Source organism: Humulus lupulus, chromosome X (assembly GCF_963169125.1).
Source record: "Humulus lupulus chromosome X, drHumLupu1.1, whole genome shotgun sequence".
Classification (NCBI taxonomy): Eukaryota; Viridiplantae; Streptophyta; class Magnoliopsida; order Rosales; family Cannabaceae; genus Humulus; species Humulus lupulus.
This window is the reverse complement of record NC_084802.1, coordinates 258,541,279-258,563,800: the sequence shown is the minus strand read 5'-3', so window position 1 is coordinate 258,563,800 and position 22,522 is coordinate 258,541,279. Positions and strand designations below refer to the sequence as shown.

The window sequence follows — 22,522 nt, the reverse complement described above, 5'->3', positions numbered from 1 at the left end:
TTGTATGCTCGCCTCCCAGAGTTGCCAGAAGAGTTATTCAGATCAGAAACGCAGGAGCGTGGAATTTCAGGTTGGTGATCATGTATTCCTCAGGGTTTCACCCCTGAGAGGAGTAAAACGATTTGGCGTTCGGGGCAAGCTGAGACCCAGGTTTGTTCGCCCCTTTGAGGTTCTGGAACGAGTTGGGGAGGTGGCTTACAGGTTAGCAATGCCTCCAGCTCTATCAGGGGTTCATGACGTGTTTCATGTATCCATGCTCCGGAAGTATGTTTCGGACTCTACTCATGTGTTGAGCTATGAGAACTTGGAATTGGATCGGGATTTATCGTACGAAGAAAAGCCTGTTCAGATCCTTGATAGGAAGGACAAGGTCTTGAGGAGTAAGACAATCGCCTTGGTTAAAGTATTGTGGAGGAATAGCAAGGTCGAAGAGGCGACATGGGAATTGGAATCAGATATGCGGGTGCGGTATCCCGAGTTGTTCAGGTAAATTTTGAGGACGAAATTTTCATGAGGAGGGGATAGTTGTAACGACCCCAAATTCGGTATTAAGGCTTAGGGCCTGGGATAGTGTGCCTGGAGGGCATAATGGAATTCTGTGTGTATCTTTAATGAGTTTTATGCATGATTATGATTTAATGCACGTTATATGATTATGTGATTAATTGTGATGCATGACTATGTGAATTAGTATGCATGTATACCTGATTGAGCATATTTGTAATTTGTCCATGTTGGGCATGACTATGTTGATACTTGTGATCTATGACTCGAGACGATCCTAGAATGAGCGGGTTAGCGGAAAGTCAAAGCGGGAACCTGTACCAGGCTTGGGTTAAGCCTGGGGAGTTTAATTGAGAATCTGGGAATATATTTGATGATTAATCCGGTATTGGGTAGCGAGCGGGAATTATTAGGAACACTTGAGGAATTAGTGGGAATTTGGGTAATATGACTAAAATGCCCCTTTATGGACATAAAGGTTTAGAATTAGTAAGGGAGGGCATTTTGGTCATTAGGCTTGTAAGAGATAAAATAAAGAAGGTCTTTATACTTAGTGGATTTTGTAGAGAAAAGCATAGGCTGAAAAGAAAGAAAGAAGGAAGAGAAAGAAGAGAGGGAAAAACTGAAGGGTTTGGCTTTGAAGATTCGGTTTGTGGCTCTCCCAACCATTTCCCTTGATTTTTCTTGAGGTTAAGCTCAGTGGGAAGCTAGGGTTAGCTGAGCATCAAGGATCCTAAGCTAGGCTTGAGGATTGGCAAGGGATTAGCAAGATCACATCAGAGATTTGAGGTAAGTTCTTGAGGTTCTCGGTTTTAGGGTTTTGCTTGTTTTGAGCTGTGTTTTTGAGCTAAATGAATGGGGGTTTTTGGGGAAAACAGGTCAAGGTTGTGAAGGTGCAAGCCAAGGAGGTCTAGGGTTCAGTTCAAGGTCGAAATTCCACCCACGGTATGATTTCTAAGACCATATCCTTGTTGTTTGAGTGATTTTCTGGTTTTTGGGTTCATTGGGTTAGATTTTGAGTTGTGGGTTGCTTGAGCTTGGGATTGAGTTCATGGGGTGCTTGGGGTGAGTGTGAGGTGTGTATAAGTTTGTTTTTGGGCTTGAGAAAGAGTTGGGAAAGCTTGGGATCGAAATGGGGGAAGAAAATCGCAAGATGCGATTTTTGGTTTTGGTCTGCTAGAACTAGCGCTACAGCGCTAGGCAGGGGGCGCTGTAGCGCTAGCCCCTGTCTGTTGAGGGCGGTTCTGCTTGTAGCGCTACAACGCCCTCTTTTGAGCGCTGTAGCGCTGCACTGTTCACAGAGGGGATTTTTGGGCTTTTGTGAAGGGATTTTGACCTAGGGTTCGGGGCTTGATTCCGCCACTTTGTTTTGGGAATCTAGGACTTCCCGGGGGGCTCGGGATTAGTCTTGAGGCTAGGTTTCGGACTTGAGGATTGGTGATGACTTTGACTTGTGGATTTTGCTTAGGTAAGCGCTAGGGCTCGGGTAAGATCGTGCTCAAGGAGTCAGGTTGATCAAGGCTACTGAACCTAAAGGTAAGAAAACCGTAACACTTGAGAATAGGGCATGGGCCCATTGTGTGATTGTAAGGGCACGGCCCTAGCTTGTATTGTGTGTAAATGTGTAATCTTAGATGAATTACTGTATGTTTGAATGGTTATTTCATAATGTATGATATGTGTGATTATAATGGAATGAACGGCAAGGCCGAGAGCGGCAAAGGCCGGGTACGGCAGTGGGGCCGGAAGCAACGCTCAGGACATGGGATGCTATAGCGAGGGTGGGACCCAAGGGATACATGAGTTATCCTACGGTAATGACCGAGACCCCAAGCTTTGGTAAGGCCTCTGGGGCGGCATGGCCGTGCTTGTTTAAAATCGATGATTTTCCTATTTATCAGTGAATTATGCCAATGATATTATTATTGCATATGTTATGTGCTATTTGGGTTTTCTTGCTGGGCTTCGGCTCACGGGTGCTCCGTGTGGCAGGTAAAAGCAAGGAGTCTGTCAACCAGCCATGAGTATGGAGAGCGTGGGGGCGGCGCGTACATGTTCGGCCTGCCCGACTGCTTTGGTTGGGGGCATTTTGTAAATGGCTGTATTGATCCATTCTTTTGATAGTTAACCTGGTGTAAATCTATTTTTGAGTTGTAAATATTTTGTAAACCTTATTTTGGGATCCCAGATGTTTTATACTTACGTTTTCAATGAAGTTAAACATTTTAAAGAGTACAGCCTTAAATTCTGATTTATCCACACTTTTGGTTTTAGAAACCACTTAAAGTCAGTCAAAAGCACGATTTCTATTTTAAACTCACTTAGTAACGGCTCTAAGGTAGTAGGGCATTACAGTCCCATACTTGGTCAACCAGCCCATTCAAAATATGACGTTGTATTCATGTAAATTTAAAACTAATAGATCGAGTGTCAGTTCGTAACCTTCTACCCAGATTGGTACGACTCTAACCCATGACTGTACCAGCATGACCTCTTTCGAAGGTAAGGATACCTCACAAAAATTAGACATTGGCCCAGGTATTCTATCTAGTTTCTCAACAAATTAAGCACGTATAAGAGAATGAGATGCACCATTATCCATCAATGCATATGCTGAGGTTCTGGTAATAGGAATCTAATCTGACACCATCTCTGATGGTCCGGCTCCCTTGTCGTCTTGGATAAGTGCGAATACACGTGGTGGGGCTCCTATTTGTTTCTATTGTCCTTTTCTGCCTGTCTGACCAATAATATTCGGGTATTCTCTCGAGTAGTGGCCATTTTTATCGCACGTATAACATGCTCTGAACTTGCACTCGCCCTGATGACGTTGGTCACATATGTTGCACATCGGCCACGATTAAAAGTCTTGCCTAGGCTGCTTGTTGAAGTTTGAGCCTATATTTGCCGGTCTAATTTTCCTTTTGTTATTTCCCCCATTCGAGAACATTGTTGGATCTCCCTGAGTTTGATTAAACCATCCACCGGGCTCGTTCTTGTTGGCTTTGAATTGCCCTCGGGTATTAGGAGTATAAACTCATTCCTCAACTTTCTGGGGTTCATTCCTGTCTTGAACCTTTCAGGATTCCTGATGAATAGCCCTTTCTACGGCTTCCTCATAAGTCTTTGGGCTCTTCTTCCCAGTATCAACAAACATTGTTATGTTGCCTCTCAAACCTTTCAGAAATTTTCGAACTTTGTTTGCCTCAGTGTTCAATAGGTCAGGGGATTATCTAGCCAACTGATCAAACTTTCGGACATAATCTTGCATGCTTAGTGCGCCTTGCTTCAGATTGGAGAGTTCTAACACTTTGTGATTCATTACGGTCCTATTGTAGTATTGGGAATTCTATAGAGCCAGGTACTTTGACCATTCAATCTCAGACACATTATGTCCTTTCTTCACTTCGTCCCACCTGATGTGGGCATTTAGAATTGAACAGAGTCTGGAACTTTGACCATTCCACCTGATGTGGGCATCCCACCTGATGTGGGGATCCTTTTAAATACCACCCTGATTAGCCAAGACCGCTACACTGGATATTTTCAATTGTGCTTAACTCGCTAAATGAGTCATTAGGCCATAAACTTGCATATAAATGTGATTAATGGTCCAGGGTTAAAAAATTCGGTTAAAAGGAATGGATATTTCATTAAAACATTAAACTATACATGAGATCCAATAATAAATGTTTACAACGTTTATAAAGGAATGAAAGTTTACCCAGGAAGTGTGTGAGTGAGGACAAAGCACGCTGGAAAGACTCATGCTGGTTTGTAGAGCCAGTCGTCATTCAAATAATTAGCCAATGTGATGTGGGGCTTTACAATTCTATCAAATCCTTGACCCAGCTAGAAGTGTGGCCGATAGGGATGTTCAACCCCAAAGAGGGGGGGAGGGGGTGATTGTGACAGTGAGAATCCCATGATCCGTAGGGGGAAAGATCGGGTAAAGTTGTGCAATCCCACATCGTTTGGGGAAGATCAAGTGTAACGCCCTACTTCCTTAGAGCCGTTACTAAGTGAGTTTTAAGACAAAACAGCGTGCAATGATCTCGCTAACCGAGGTTTTGAAACGAAAGTGTGACTAATTAAAAGTTAAGGCTGTAACCTTTGAAAATGCGTTGTTTCAATAAAAACTTCTAGTAATAGACATTTGGGATCCCAAAATAAGGTTTGAAAACTATTTACATCTTGAAATAAGTTTACAGTTGATCAGTACTAAAATCATAGATTATTACAGCCATTTTCGAATAAACCCCCAACCAAAGCAGTCGGGCAGGCCAAACATGTACGCGTCGCTTCACGCTCTCCGTACTCATGGTTGGTTGACTCAGTCTTTGCCCTTACCTGCAACACGAAGCACCCGTGAGCCGAAGCCCAGCAAGAAAAACCATGCAGAACATAACATATGCAAATATACAGTTAATCATACCAGATAGTCCATAGATAAACAAGTCAACCATTAGACTAAGCAAACACGGCCATGCCGCCCCAGAAGCCTTACCGAAGCCTGGGGTATCGGTTCTCACCGTAAGGATAACACATGTATCCACCGGGCCCTGCCCTGACTATAGCATCCCAAACACATATCTCAACCCCAAAACATCATAACCCAACTCAATAACACAATCATACTCAAAATCCACCCATTTGATCTCAACTTAAGAAATCTAAACCCATAAACCAAAAACATAAACCAAAACTTGAAAAGCTTAAACCATGCTTCAAATTTCACAAATCAAAACATAAATCAAACTTAATTATACATAAATTCCTTACCTTAAGTAGAGAATCCAACCCTAAGCTTCCTTCATCCCCTAAGTCTCCAATTTCAGCTCCTCCACTCATCTTCTTCTTCTTCATGCCCTAGCTTTTCCTTCTCCTTTTTTTTTCTTCTCTTCAATTTATCAAAGCATCAAATGACCAAGCCCAAAACCGTGTACCCCTTAATACCCAGCTGCCATATATCAAATTCCCAGCCAAATGACCATTTTACCCCTCCTTGCCTATCCTTTCCTAACTAAACCTCAAGGGCACTTAAGTCTTTACACTTCTATTTCAATTCTATCACTTTCTATCTTAAAACTTGTTACCCTCAGCAGTTACAAACGGTCACCCAGGTTACTCAATTACCAATAACTAACCACTCATTTTCAACTCAACTTATAAGATTCCCAAAGTACCCCTAGGCTCCTCCCGAGCCGGGTACAACTTCCCGTTGTGACTCTTAAGTTAATTTGCTCTCTCTCGGACCATCTCGGCACGTGTATCACAATAATAACACCACACTCACGTGGTACAATTCACAGAATACATTTATCACATATCAATACAGCTGTGCCCAATCATGGCCAAAATTACAATTATGCCTTTCAAACACAATCAAGGCCTACATGCATACTAATACACATAGTCATGCATCTCAGATAAATAAATAGTCAAATAACATGCTTTAAATCATAACCATGCATTTAACTAATAAAATCACACATAAATCCCAACATGCCCTCCTGGCACACCAATCAAGGCCCTTAAACCTTATTAGTGATTTTGGGTCGTTACATCAAGTGTGACGATTGTAAGACTATATGTATGGGACTACATTGTTGAAGATTGCTTAAATGGATTGATGGGTACTACCTATGCAAACAATATGCATCTTCTTCTCGGTATCCCATCACTTGAGAACTCCCAAGTTAAGCGTGGTTGACCTGGAGTAGTCTCATGATGGGTGATCTTTTGGAAAGTTTTCCTAGGAAGCGTGCGAGTGAGGACAAAGCACATTGGAAAGACTCGTGTTGGTTTGCAGGGCCAGTCGTCATTCCCCTTTATCGGATACCTATCTCCCATCCGACCTCTCTCCTTCCCTCTCTCTCTCGCCTGTGTCTTTGCAGAGCCCGACCACTGCCTTCCCCTCTGCCACCAGCAACACGTGCCAGCCAGGGAGCTTCAAAGGTCGCCGAAGCTTTGACCCACGCAAGCCCAAACCCTCATGAGCCCCATAAGGCGGACAACGACGCCTTCAATCTTCGTGCGATTTTGGGTTTTTACTTAAAAAAACTACTTTATAGGCTTTGGAGATAAACATATTATAATTTGTGTGTGGTATTTATGGACTCTATTTCTTAATGTTGTTGTTTGTCTATTAGTGTGATACTATAGTATTAATATTTTACATGTTCTTGCTAATCTAATTTTTCAATTTTTGAATGTATGTTGTGTCTTGTGGTTTGTTATGTTTGATATGTCTTATGGTTTATTTTAATTGGACTTTTCCTTCTTGTCTCATAGGTCAAGAGCATATTGGAGGAAATTTCTTCTATTTTTTTTCATGTAATTTGAGATTAATATTATTATAATTTTGAAAATACTAATTAGTTGTATATAATTTTAGTTGAAATTAGTAAATTGTAGTTCCCTGTCATCGAATAGTTTTCATATATATATATAAATGTTTCATTATTATTCATATTTTTTATACATTGAATATATAAGTTTCATTTAAATATAAATGTTTCATTTAAATAATAATTTTTAATTAAAAATAAATATAAATTAATTATTTTTAAAAAGTAAAAAAAAAAAAACCACAACACTCGTAACATGTCCTAAAACGTTATCATTAGAATATGTGTCCTAATGGAATTAGATTTTTCTTCGTTTATAACTTTTAAGGGCATTCATTGTGTGTCTTAAAAATATCTTTTAGGGCTCACAACGCGTGCTCTAAAAATATTATTTTAGGGCTCGCAACGTGAGTCCTAAAAACTTCATTTTTAAGACTTTTAAATAGAAGGCTCGCCTTTATTGTAGTAGTTAATTGGTCTTTAAGAGTGAAGAAAGCTGGCTATAGTGGTTTAGGGGTGGAGATATCAAGGTTTTTGAATTTAGGGTTTCAGTCAAAAAATGAGGTCTGAATGTGGAAGGAGACTGATATAAAGGGTTTTTACCGAGAACAAATCGTGGATAAAACCCAACTATTTTCCATATAAGAACTTAAATGAAAAATAAAAATCCACAAATTTTTTGTGCGATTGTAAAAATGTTTCTAAAAACAACAATTTTGCATGTCGTCGGTAGAGTTGCTGTCCACTAAATGTATTCCGTTTTTCTATGAAGGGACAAAATTTATTGCCTATATACATAGTTTGGCATATATAATGGACAACTACTCAAGATGAATAATTAGGTAGACAGGGTCGTGGTTTTGGATTTCAATTTATTTTGTTTGCTTCTTATCTGGACTTTATTATGTTTGTATATAGCATCACTTAGCTCCAACTGTGCGTGTATCATAAGAATGATGATCTCAACAGTAATGATAATCACACTTTGATAAAAAAAAAAGATTAACTAATTAGAACTGGAACTTTACGAAACACAACCAAAAACGAACATGCATATGTTTGCCGTAATCATCTTTTAAAGCAATATATACATATATATATAATTTATATTATATAGAGCGCAAGAACAGAGATATCAAGAAATAATATTTGCTATTTATTGGTGGATTAATGTTTATAAATTTTATTTAGGAAAATATATATGTGTAGAACTTTTCCTCAAAAAAAGGGTGATGTTTGGCTGTCTTTTAAATCTAAAATTCCCATATTAATGGAGGAATCCCACCCCGCTGCATGTGCACATGCATGCATGAGATAGCTAGCTAGCAGCAGCATGACCCTCTCTCTCTTTATATTCAAATATATATTTATATATATATATATATTTATTTATTATTGTTGTTTTTCTTTGTTATGAGTCACCACACTCAACCCCACCAGCATTAGCACCACCCACCTTTAACTAATCAACCATTTTTATCTCTTTCCCACTCAATTTCTAAGAGATTCGGTAACCTACCTCCCAAACATGTCACATGTTCTTTTGATCTCCTCACTTTTCTTCATTCGCAAAACAATTCTTATATTCCTCTTCACTCTATATAACATTTATATAAATTTATATATTATGCGCCACTTCCGTTATATATATCTATATATATATATTGGGATTATATATAAATGAAGGAATCAAGTAAACCATTTATGTGGAAAACATTATTTCTCTTGTTTTTTAATTAAATCTTTCAAAATGATCGAGAATTGTTCTGCAAGATATATATATATATATAGAAGACTTCTATTATTACTCATGAATAGTTATCATAAATCACTAAACAAACTTTTGATGAAGAATGATTATACTAATGATAAAAATAATTTTGAATTTTTTAGATTAATTAGACAATAAACATTAGTTGGAAAGATAATGGTCACATTAATTCAAAAATGATTTTTTTCCTCATGGAATAGATTAAATGAATGAATCAAGAATGAAGAAGGAATGGATAACGAATATTAAATAAGATTATGCTTTTTATTCTTTAATTACTAAATACGTGGCCATCATGTAATCAAGTAGCCCTTCCAAAAGTTTGAAAAAGTCAAAATTTATTTTTAAAAATACTAGTTAACAATGATAAATATGGATCATTGATCTTAATCCAATGATTAATATTAAAGTAACCAAGGTAGTAACTATTAAGAATACCCCAATATATTTATATATATGTATATAAGTTCATTTACAAATAAATTACTTATAGTAAATAAGAATATTTCTGGCAAAAATACCTAAAGTTGACTTATTACATTTGTTGTACTTAATTCACCCAAGTTATTATTTTTTGCGGTGAAAGTACATTTCGTTCATGTTTTGGTGCATCTATCATTTGCTCCCACTATTAAGTCTGTTGTAACATCAAATCTACTTTTAACTTGGGTATTTTTGCTACAAATAGTCTTTTAATTGGATACTTTTAGCGTAAATAATCTTTTAATTTGGTATTTTCGCCTATGTGTCACAAACGGACTTAACGATAAGAACAAATAGTTGTACCGAAGTATGGACAGAAGGTGCTTTCGCTAGTAAAAAAATAACATAAGTATTTAAGTATTACAAACATAATAACTTAAATACTTTCACTACAGATATCCATAAATATTTCTATATTTTTAATGAAAATGACATATGTCCAAATGCAAACATGTATTAAATATTAAGAGAAAAAATAGTTGTGCTAATGAGTCACCATCTTTTGCTGTAAAATATATATACGGAAAATGGTATTAATAAACAAATATTTTTTTTCATAATAATTTGTCCAGACACTATAAGAATCCGACTTTTGCCGACGTGTTTAGACAAAAGTCCACACATTTTTCGGCGTATTGTTTCACCAGCATAAGTTACATTTGCAGGCACATAAAACGTAACACACCAGCAAAGATGACTTGTGTCGGGCGCACTTCCTAAACACACCGACAAAAGCTAAAACCCTTTCAGCAAGACACTTTATGTAACATCTCAAATTTGCAAATAAGATTTAGTGTCTTAATTAGCGAGTCAGGAGAGCGTAGTTGGATTTAATTGTGAATTATGAAATTTTAATTGAATATATGTGTGATTATGTGAAATATATGAGTTATATTATGATATGAATGATTATGCATGTTTATGTGTATTAAATATGCTTGTGGGACCGTTTTTGTTAAAAAGAGCATTTTCATAATTTTGACTAGTTGAGGGTAATTGTATGTGTTATGTGATTGAGACCACATTATTCTGTGGATATATTTGCGATATTCGGCTTGAGTCGACCCTTTAGAGCAATTTGGCAGAGAAGTCACAACGGGGACTTATACCCCGCATGAGGTGAGCCAATGGTTATTTTGGTAATTTTACATAATTTGTGAAATTCTTGGGCTATGGTATATTTTGAGGGAAATAATAGTATTTTGATGATTAGTAAATTAATTAGAAATTTAAGGTGTTAATTAAGGTTTAGTGGAGTTTTGGGAAAACTGACCAATTTGCAATTGGGGATGCCTTTGTAATGCTCCTGAATCCCTAATGCGGTTTAGTGGCTGGATTCGAAGACCGCAAGGGCCATAATTGTTTAATTATGCTATTAAATGAATATACGCATGTTTATGTGAATTATATTATCATATGATGTTAAATGCATGCATGTGGGTCCACATTTCATAACAGGGGTGTTTTGGTAATTTGGCCTGTTGAGGGTATAATTGTATATTTGTATGCATGTTGGTGACCTATTGTTGAGACCACATTATAATGTGGGTTTGTTGGAGCTATTCGGCATGAGACGATCTTGGAATATTGATTAGCGGTCTAGTCATAACAGGTTTAAGTTCGGGGCTCGGGATGAGTCTCGGGGTGATTTTAATGATTAGAGCGTTGCCGGGAATTAAAGGGTAACAGGATATGAATTATTGGTGTTTGAGAATATCGAGAATAGCGGGAATTGGAGAGCGTTAATTATGATTAACGAAATAAGTGGGAAATACCAATTTTGTCCTTGGGAACCTTTAGAAACCCTTATTTGACCTAGGGGTATTTTGCTCTTTTCACCCCTATGATAGATATAAGCCATTGAAGGCTGTAGAAAGAAGAGGAAAACATAGCATAGTTTGAAGCTTCTCCCGCACCTATTTTCCTTCTGTTTTTCTTTGTGATTTTTGAGCCATTCTTGAGGATTCAAGCTTGGGAAGTAAGCCTTGAGAGTTTGGGAGTGTGTTCCACCATTGAAGAGCATCATAATCTGAGCTTGTGGTAAGTTTATAGCCATTAAATTCCCTGGTTTGCTCTGTTTTAGTTCTGGTTTTCAATTGGGATTTCTAGGTTGGATGATTGGTTTTGTTGGGAGTTTTGGCTAGGGTTCTTGTGGTTGTGATGCTTGGGGTATGTGAGGATGGTTTGGCACCACAAATGGGATTTGGAAGCATTGGAATCGAGTTAGAATTGAAGGAGTTGAAGAAGGAGGTTTCAGGGGAGAATCTGTCTGGGGGAAGCGCAACAGCACCCATGAGAGGGCACTATAGCGCTACACAGGATGTTGCTAGGCGGTTTGGGGTTCTGAGTATAGCACTGGGGTGCTATTGAGCAATGTTGTGGTGCTACTCTGTTCCTCCATAATCCTGTTTTGAGTGTTTTTAAGGGATTTTGGCTTGGGGTTTCAATCCTTAAGCCTTGGGATCGAATCTACTCACCGTGTGGGGATGTTTCGAGGTCCCGAGAGTAGGGCTTAGGTTAAGACCCTTTCATTGTTGATTTTCATTAATGGAGGTTATAATTGGTTGTGATTAGGTAACTGCTAAGGAATCAAAAGTTCGATCGTTCTTAGGACTCTTTCTTATTATATTTCTCGCTCGAACCAGAGGTAAGAAAACTGCACCCAATGTATATGACATGCATGATTGTTGTTGAGGCATGTTGGTTGATAAATGTTGACATTGATTGCATATTAAATTCTAGAGGATGTTGTTTACTTGTGTATGGCACTGATTAGTCAGGGACGGCACTGGTCGCATATTACTGACCTGAGAGTCAGAAACGGGATAAGCATCCTCAATGCAGGGCCGATTGAAGATTAGATCTAATCGACATCAGCGTTGAATGACTCTAAGGCATTAATGTTGGACCAACCCTAAGGTCGATGAAACTTATAAGTGCTTGACTAGTCTAAGCTAGTTACTCAGAGCCAGGGCCAAAGGCCTAGGTGACAGCTTGTCACATGGTTAGGGAGCAGTATCCCATGGTTATGACTCTATGGTCATGAGGAAGGTTATGTTGGTGACTAGTCATCATGCACCTAACCTGTTTAAGCTAGTGAAAGGTTCACTTACTTGTTAAGCCCCGGTGACCCAATCATCACATGGCTAAAGGGAACTGAACCCACCTTAGTGACTTTTCAACTGTGACTCTTCTATTTTGGACTGGAAGTCCTGAATGATTATTATGATCATTTTTTATATTATATTCATGCGTTATTGTGTTTTCTTGCTGGGATTTTGCTCATGGGTGCTATGTGGTGCAGGTAAAGGGAAAGTAAATCTCACCCAACCTTGAGTGGAGAGCTTAGGTGGTGATGTGTACATATGCGGCCGCTTGAACACCACGACCAAGGAGTTCTCAGAGGAACTAAGGGATTTACCCTATTTTTTCCGCTTAGATCTGCGGGTTTTCGTTTTGATTGGTTTTCCAACCTAGCCTGTTAATAACACTTAGAAGCACGTTTTTAACCAAAGGACTCTGGTAGAAAGTCCAATTTCTAGTTCACCATTCATCGTAACTGTTCTGGGGTAACCAGGGCGTTACAGCCTTGAAGAGAGATTTTGGGGTGAGGGTGGAATGCTCTTTTGACCTATTTGGCTGAGGTGTTAGCTGGGTTAGGCAGATCACATTTGGGCATTCCACATTCTTTTTCGATTGTCTTTATGTGCTTTCACTCAAGAGCAACATTCAAGCTAGGAGACAATTTTTGTAGGGGAGTTCTTGGAGAATTTGAAGGATTTTGGAAACATTGCACTGCCAAAGAGCACTACTCACCTTAGAATTCAAAATTCAGAGAGGTATGGTAATTTTTATTTTAAGTTTTCAAGCTTTTGGGGGAGTTCTTGAATTTTGGAGAGATTGTGATCTTCAAATTGAAATTTGAAGTGCATAGTGTTTAGGAATGGGTGTATAGAATTTAGAAATGATGTTTTTGTACTTCAAAATATGGTGTGTTGTTGGATATTGTTATTTAGGAGTAGAATTTTTGCATTTGGAGGATAGGAGCATGAGTTCTAATCTCAAACTTGACAATTATAATGTTTTGATGTTTTGGATGTTTTGATGATGTTTAAATGTTGCTTGGGGTTATAATACCAATTTGTGATTGTTTTATTGTCAAAAATCTGCTGGGAAACATCCTAGGATTGAGTTTTGGGTCCCATTATGCAGGGAGAAATTGTAACTTGGCAATTATTGGGTTTCTAATGACCTAGAGCGAACGCGCTAGGTTGTGGCGCGACCACAATGCTAGTTCCCAGAAACTAGAGAATTTTGGTTGGGATTGGAGTTTCGAGACTAGAGGTGTGACCGCACTGGGCTAGGGAGCGACCGCGGCCGTGCCACTATGCGTGCAACTATCTTGTGGACTATTAATGATTACCCAGCCTATGTTATGATGTCTAGTTGGAGTACAAAGCGCTATAAGGCGTGTCCTACTTGTAATGAGGAAACTCCTTTTGTAGGAATTAGAAGTAAAATTTCTGACATAGGCCATAAAAGGTTTCTCAATATGAATCGCGAATGGAGGAATAAACGTGCATTTTTTATTGTAACAAAGAACTCAAGGGACCACTGAAAGAGTATTCATGGGATGATATCTTGAAGCAATTACAAAATCTACAGATTCGACAACCACGGAAAGACAAATAATTTGGGGGTGTGAAACAAAAATGGACTCCGGCTTATCTTAACAGATCTAAGAAAAAGAATATTTTTTTAAAACTTGATTATTGGAAAAACTTGTTACTTAGGAATAATCTTGATGTAATGCATAATGAGAGGAATGTTTGTGACAGTGTCTTGGGTACTCTATTAAGCATAGATGGAAAATCTAAAGATACAGATAAAACGAGACTTGATCGAGCAGACATGAAAATTAGGAAAAAGTTCCATCTTTTCAACTATTGGAACAATTGGAAGAAACCTCTTCCTAGTTACACTCTCAGTGTTGATGAGCGTTGACAATTTTGTGAACATGTCAAATCGGTCAAGAATCTTGATGGTTTTGTAGCAAACCTATCAAAGAATGTCAATGTCCATGACAGTAATATTTATGGGCTTAAATCATACGATTGCCACATGTTGTTTCAACGATTGTTGCCTGCAGGAATTAGATCATACTTGGGATTAGAAGTTCATAAGACGTTAAACGATTTATGTGTTGTAGCCTTCTAAAACTTCTAATGAGGTTAATACTTTGGTTAGCGTGTTAAGGAAACACGTGGGATAATTATGTGTGAATTATGTGAGTTATATTATTATATGACTATTGTTGATGTGGCTATTCTCCAATAGTGGGTTAACGAATTTGAAAATAGAGAGATTAGGCTTTTGCTAAACCGTAATTGAACAAATAAAAAATATCACAAACACTCACACACTTTTTATGTGGTACAGTGGTTAAAATCCACCTAGTCCACGTGTCACTCTTATTAACCTGTTTTGGTCTCACCGTGAAATTGTTTATGACAATTGCATAAGAGTTTCGATATATAGAAAGTCGATCCTCTTTTCTTTTCATTCTTTCATGTATTTATTGGGAATTATGCTTGGACAGTTTTAGTTAATCGTACATAAATAGGGTAACATACATTTTTGGGTAACATCCCATTTACATAAATACATTAATGTCCATTGATTCTATGCCCAATATATTGGGTAATAAATACAGAATAATATCCAAGCATTAATGAGCGTGTAAGGAATTTTTGAATGTTGAGGGAACCTTAAGCGTGCTCTACAATCACGCGCACCCGAGCTAGTCATCATCCTCGAGCTAGATGTTGTATGGAGAACACAGACTGTTTCAGATCATCCTTGTTGCTTCAAGTAGGCATCTAGGTGATCTGGATAATTGCTGACTCTGGTAACCTGCTGAGAATACCTTAGTTGATCACTCAAGAAGACATGAGATGTCTTATGGATTCCCTTTGTCTTCTTGACTGCCAATTGTACCCCGTGATGAGTAATTCAGCAATGATCAACATTTTCCCCCAAGTCCCTGTGCGTGCACAAGGTCATACTTGACTAGCATGGTAGGGGATTTTCTACTTCTGATTTGGGAATTCATGCCCACCCACCCACTTTAGTGTGGGATATGTGTCTTCTTTTCATGGGCATCTACTCAGGTTTTGTGTATTGCGCAGTTGTCTTGTCAACCCTTTTATTTGTCGCCATTAGGTGCGTTCATTTCTGGACCTAGGATCTCGAATTGATCTGATTGTGTGGCTCAGATTTGCTCTCGAAGTTTACGTATACATAGGGAAACTAGACCTGAACCTCGCCACCTTTTCATTTTAGCCTTCCCACTTTCTCTTTGTTCTTCGAAAAGCCCTCAAACCCTTTCTGAAACCCTCGAATTCCTTGATTTTTCAAACCTTCGCTGTGCCGATTCTTCAATCCAAAACTATTTTCCAAATCACTTTGTCGATCAAGAACTTCTTTGTAAGTATTTACACTTCTAGTTTCTTCCTCACTTTCTTATTTTGTCAATAATTTGTGATGAAGTTTTCCAGTATTGTGTTGTTCTTCATTTTTACCTTATTTCAGTCTTTGTAAGAGTTTAGTGTAGAATTGTGTTTAGGCCAAAAGATAGAGATTTTAGGAATGGTTAGTTTATGAGTTTTTTGGATTTGAGTATGAATGTTTAAATTTTTGGGTTTGAAGACTTGAATATTAAAAGGGTTTTAAGGCTTAGACCACCTTCAAGACACAGTTAGGTGTGACATGTGAAAAAATGAATCATTAAGTATCATGGACTCTTGAGGTAGTGGTGTATGATCCCACGTGAGTTCACCTAATAACATCTAATTAGGATTTAGCCTTGAAGCCTAGGTTTTCCATACATCTATCATCGAAGCTAGATTTTATCCCATGTCGCCTCTAACAAACCACTTTATTACCAGGCGAACTTTAAAGTATGTCATAAAAGAAGAAATCAATCGCAAGCTCGCCTTCCAGAATAAAGATAAGAAGAAGTGGTTCGACACCGAGAGCTTGATTCCCCGCTTCGGTCCAGAAGTGGAAAGGCAAGTCGATGTTAGGCCTGATGCCTTTTTCGAGGTCGAGTTCATCGAATCTTGAAAAAAGTCTTAGGATAGGACAAATAAGATCATCCCAAGCCACAATATTAAATTTGGGAGATCAATCCTTGTAGCCCGGCCTCCAATGGAAGGAGAGTAGAGTTGCACCCCACTCTAGGATGACTTCAGAGCCTGGAGTCATGAGCACCTGAAGGCAGGTGCTTCCCTCCCTTGGACCAGTATTTCGTAGACTTTTTAAACTACGTCAAACTGGCTCCATTCCAGCTCCCTCGAACTCGTATCGGCTCTTGTCGGGGGTAAAGTATTTATTTTTGGTACATGAGTGGGAGGTCCCCACTCTAGCAGATATTTTGTTCTTTTTCTGCCTCAAGGCCTGTCCTAAGCAAAAAGACTGATGTGACGGGTTCTACTACCTCACTCGGTTCCCCAACTCCACCTTCGTCATCAATCTCCCCAACAACCTAAATGAATTCAATGATGTGTTCTGTAACGACCCAAATTCGCTAATAAGGCTTAAGGGCCTTGATTAGTGTGCCAGGAGGGCATAATAGGATTTATGTGTGACTTTAATGAGTAAAATGCATGATTATGATTTAAAGCATGTTTTATGACTATTTGACTATTTGAGATGCATGACTATGTGTATCAGTATGCATGTAGGCCCTAATTGTGGTAGAAGGGCATAATTGTAATTTTGGCCATTTTGGGAATAACTGTATTGATAATAGTGACCTGTGACTCGAGACGATCCTAGAGAAAGCAGATTAGCGAAAAATTCAAGGCGGGAATTTATACCCGGCTTGGGTCAAGCCTGGGGGGGGGGGGGTATAAATGGGAATTTAGAGAATATATTGAGGATAATTTTGAAGATGAGGAATATATATTTGGTGACTAATCAGATATTGGGAAGCAAGCGGGAAATTATTAGAGACACTCGAGGAATTAGCGGGAATTGGGTAAAATGACTAAAATGGCCCTACATGGACAAAAGGGTTTAGAATTAATAGGGAGGGCATTTTGGTCATTAGGCTTCTTAGAGATAAGTTAATTGAAGCTTTATACTTAGTGGGATTGGTAGAAAGAGTTAGAAGGCTGTGGAAAAGAAAGAAAAAGGAAGAAAAAGAAAAAGAGAGAAAACAGAGTAGTTTTGTTCAAAAGGGGCGGTTTGTGGTTCTCCCACCATTTCTCTTCATTTTTCTTGGAGCAAAGCTCAGAGGGGAGCTAGGTTATGCCAAGCATCAGGGATCCTAAGTTAGACTTGAAGAATTGGCAAGGGATTAGCAAGAACACATCAATAATTGAGGTAAGTTTTTAGAAGTTTCAGTTTTAGGGTTTGACTGGTTTGAGCTATGTAACTAAGCTGAATTGATGGGAACTTCAGGGGAATTCAAGCCAAGGTTGAGAAGGAGCAAGCTAAGGAGGTCTAGGATTTAACTCAAGGACGAATTTCCATCAACGGTATGAATTCTAACCCTTTAACTTTAATGTTTGACTGAATTTCTGGGTTTAGGGTTAATTATGGTAGATTTTGAGATTTAGGATGCATGTGCTTGGGTTTTGAGTACTTGGGATGCTTGGGATGAGTGGGATGTGTTAATAAGTTTGTTTTTGGGTTTGGTAAAGATTTGGACAAGTTTGGGGTTGAATTGGTTGAAGGAAATCGTAGAAGAAGGAAATTGGGAGTTGCCTGTCTGCAACTAGCGCTACAGAGCTAGTCTTTGGGCGCTGTAGCGCTAGGCCCTATTTCAGGGGGATTTCGGTTTTGCTTGTAGCGCTATAGCGCCCTCCTGAGAGCGCTGTAGCGCTGCCCTGTTCCCTGAAAGGGGATATTGGGTTATTTTTGAGGGTTTTTGACCTAGGGTTCCGGGTTCGATTCCACCACCTTGTTTTGTGGAACTAGGACTTCCCGGGGGACTCGGGATTGGTCCTGAGGCTAGGTTTTGGACTGGAGGTTTGGTGATGACTTTGACCTATGGTTGTGTTTAGGTGTGCGCTAGTGCTCGAGTGGGATCGTGCTCAAGGAGTCAAGTGATCAAAGCTATCGAATTGAAAGGTAAGAAAACGGTAGCACCCGAGAACAAGGCATGGGCCCATAGTGTTATTGGAGGGCATGGCCCTAGATTGTATTACATGCTAATGTATAACCTTAATTGAATTACTATATGTTTGAATGATTATTTCGAGTTGTACTACATGTGTGATTATAGTGAAATGAACGGCTAAGGCCGAGAGCGGCAAGGCCGAGAGCGGCGAAGGCCGAGAATGGCAGTGGGGTCGGAAGTAACACTTAGCACATGGAGTGCTTATAGCCAGGGTGGGACCCAATGGATACATGGGATATCCTTACGGTGAGGACCGAGACCCCAGGCTTTGGTAATGCTTCTGGGGCGGCATGGCCGTGTTTGTTCAGTCTGATGGTCTTCCTGTTTATCTGTGGATTATATATTAATTATATAATATGCATATGTTACGTACTATGTGAGTTTTCTTGCTGAGCTTTGGCTCACGGGTGCTCTGCGTTGCAGGTAAAGGCAAAGAGAAAGTCAACCAGTCATGAGTATGGAGAGTGTGGGGGCGGCGCGTACATGTTTGGCCTGCCCGACTGCTTTGGTTGGGGGCATTTTGAAAAATGGCTGTATTAACCTGTTCTTTTGATGGTTAACCAATTGTAAATCTATTTTTGAGTTGTAAATATTTTGTAAACCTTATTTTTGGGATCCCAGATGTTTGATACTTGAAGTTTTCAATGATACTAAGCATTTTCAAAGATTACAGCCTTAACTTTTGTTTAGTCACACTTTTGGCTTTGAAAACCTCGAAGAGTAAGTTAGTTGCACAGTTTTCGTTTTAAACTCACTTAGTTACTACTCTAAGGTAGTAGGGCGTTACATGTTCCTTATGTTGAAAGGGTTCAAAAACTGCGAGCACATATATTTAAACCGTCCTCGTAAGTTTTCAACTCCCAAATTCTTTATCTAAATAATTTATTATTATTATATTTTTTTTATTATTTAATTGTCGATTCTAACTAAGTTTATTTCATGTGAAACTATTTACTATAGGATGAAGAGATCTATAATGCTGAGGGATCAGTATGCAACCTTGGCCAAATGTACTGCCCCAGAGAAGGACTGGAAGGCGGTTGTAAATGATGCAAGAATGGCAAAGTGTGGTCTGATCAAGGATGATCAGGCCCTGAGGCCAAGGACTCGAGCTCCGGTTATCGAGGAGGTCAAAGAAAAGGAGGAACAAGAGGAGCTTGCACCTCTTTTGTGAAAGAGGCCAGCTGAGGTGGCCTTAATAATCGAAGAAAAGATGGGGCGAGCTCAGTCGGGGGCAGCATCTGGCACCTCCGGTGAAGGTAATAATGATAACTTTAAGGAATTAAACCGAGCTGCTACCAAGTTTGTCTTAGCCTAATATAACCCTCATCAGGTCGTGAAATGCCACCCCAAAGATCCCGACGAAGATGAAACACTTATGCAATGCATTGACCATCTAGTCATGCGACACAACCGAGTGCTCCCGAAATATACAATTATAGTAGAAAATGCCCTTAGGTTTAGGTCCACCATCCTTAAACAATATGGGACTAGCCTTTCATTATTGGACAATCTACGTCGCCATGGTAGTTATCCTTTTGAGGCCTCTCAGGTCGAGCATGAGCCTACTCCGGTAGAGGTACGCAGATCTAATCAGCCCTATCAAATAATCCTTCTAGACTCACCCCTACCTTTAGCCATGTTCGAACTAGAGGTTGAGTATAGTCCAAATTGAAATCCGGAGCTAGTTATAATCTCCTCATCTAGCTCGGAGGGTAGGGTCTCCTTGCAATTTTTACAATGTATTATCTATTGATTATCTTCTTCAAGGTCTAGCCCTTTTGCTCACTTTATTGAAGACGAGAATATGAGTCTTAAGATTGTTTTCAAACCTGCTAAAGATGAAGATGATGATGGGCCCATCTTTAAGAGGCTGCGAATGTAAAAGAAGACCACCTCCAGAACTAGGACCGCCACCAGATCCCCAATAAAAGAAAAATATGCCAGCTCGGCCCAGAAGTAGCAACCTACCAAACAGCAAGCAGCTCAAGTAACAATAGTTACCATGTAAGAGGCTCCTCCCCCTTCTCCTCGCGATTCTTCCCTGGCCCATCAAGTCGCACAAGGCGAGGTGGTGCAAGTCCCTCTTGAACCCCTTCCAATCAGACCAATTGTAGATGTCGAAATTTGCAAGGTTTTTCGCGATAACCTCCAAGAGATGGCAAACTATGTGATCTAGCACGCCGACGAGATGACCCTAAAAAAATGAGAAGCCATCGAGGAGAAGCCCGCTGAAACTGTCCCAAACTCGGCTCTAGGAATGAATATGACCGTAAGTATTTTACTTATCTATTTTTTAAACTCGCCTTATGTTCACGAGCTAAGTCCACTACATTTTTTTTATTGTTGCAGTCTTGCCTCTCTCAGATTCATGGCATTGCTCACCTTTAGGCTGAAAGGGACAAGGCCCAGGCTGAAAGGGATGAGCCCTGGGCCACCTTGTTGATTGCTCTTGAGAAGGAGTCAATCGCCAAGGCCCAGGTCAACGAGTAGAGCCAACAAAGGGATAAGCTGTAGGGAAAATCGATACTCTCAACTAGGATGTTGATGTGATTGAAAAGAAGTTTTCTGAGGCTGTAAAAGCCAAACTTGGGGTCGAGGAAGCAAAGATGGAGGTCGAGCGGAAAGCCAAAGAGGATGCCTAGAAGGCCAAGTTGGAAATTGCTAATGTGGAGGGCTCTCTGGAGGAGATGTTCTACTGGTGCTGGGCTTTTAACCAGGATGGGAACTTCTGCTTCCTAGATTCTGAAATTTCGGGACGTTACCTCCCCATGCTTAAGGATCTTCAAGCCAAGGAGCCCTTGGAGACTATGGATACCGCTGCTGCTGCTAGCGCGGGATTTGAAGGTTTTGAATGAGAGATGATATCTCATGAGTAAGTTACTAGAGCTCAATAATGTTTCAGGGCGCCTTATTCATTTTATCTTCTTTAAATTTTACATTTTAAATTTGTAACGAGGCTTTTAGAACCAAGAGAATTTCCCTTGGGCTTAATTTTTTCGACCCATTTTTTTTTATCTGTTTATTCTATGACCTAATATTGTTCCCCTTTATCAATTTCTTTGTTTATACACATTCTTTTTTTTTTTTACAAAGTCCTCATGCATTTGCATAGTTATAGGGGTTATAACTTTCAGGTCCAGATAAATGCCTGATGTAACGTCCCAAATTTGCTAATAAGGCTTAGTGCCTTGATGAGCATGCCGGGAGGGAAATAATTGATTTAATCGTATTATTCGTGGTTAATTGTGATTTATGTGTAGCAATTTGTGATTACATGGATTAAATTATTATATGACTACATACGCATGTTTAGGTGAATTAAATCTGCACGTGGGCTCATTTGTGTTAATAAGGGCATATTTATAATTTTGGCCTGTTGAGGACATAAATATGATTATGTGTGTGTATTGTGCTTGAGACCACAGTATTGTGGAGATATATTTGACATGTGTGGTACGGGGCGATCCTAATGAGCAGTTTAGCAGAATAATCACAACGAGGTCAAATACCCGGTACGCCGGGAGTAATTGGGGATTTATAGCAATACTGGAGGAATTAGCGGAAATGGGAAAAATGACGGGTTTTCCCTTGGTGACATTAAAAGGCTAGGGATTTATCTAGGGGCTTTTTGGACTTTTCAGGCCAAGGGACTGACTTAGTTAGCTGGGAACCCCTTAGGTCACTTAGGAAACTTTCAGCAGCACCTCACTTTCTCTCTCTCTCTCTCTCTTTGTCTCTCTCGTTTCTCTCTCTATCTCTTGGATCCTTGGGGGTTTTGGTCAATTTTTTGGAGGAAAGGCTAGGAGTAAAAGGAGTTTGAAGCTAGGTATTGACTAACAGTAAAACATAGGTGTGGTTCTTCATTTAAGGTATGTTAATACCCTGTTATCTTGAGAATTTCCTGCTTTAGTTTAAGGCTAAGCAGAGTTTCAAACCAAGGGCTCGGTTTTGATTTAGATAAAGGATTTAGCTGAGTTCTTGGGTGTATAAGTTGTTTAGGATGGTTGGGAATGTTTGTGGGGTATAAACTTGCTTTGGTTGGAGCTATAGTAAGTTTTCGAGGTTTTTGGCTCGGGAAAAAATGGTGGAAAAACCCAATTTTTCAGGGTTCGTGTAAGAGCGTTGCAGCGTTGTTCTTCTGAGCTGCGACGCTGGGATGATCCAAGGCAAGGGGCCCTGGCTGGGGGTCGCGGCGCTAAGGCATTTTCAGGGGTCTCAATTTTG

At 39.4% G+C, this 22,522-nt stretch overlaps 1 protein-coding gene across 1 annotated transcript in view; it reads left to right on the top strand.

The window, feature by feature from the left end:
* The window catches only part of LOC133806932 (high-affinity nitrate transporter 2.3-like), a 42,777-nt gene extending 23,308 nt beyond the window's left edge, over positions 1-19,469 (top strand). Inside the window, exon 3 of the mRNA XM_062245023.1 lies at positions 19,256-19,469. Coding sequence (XP_062101007.1) covers positions 19,256-19,469 — 214 coding nt within the window. The remainder of the gene's footprint in view (positions 1-19,255) is intronic.
* Positions 19,470-22,522: the final 3,053 nt, after the last annotated feature.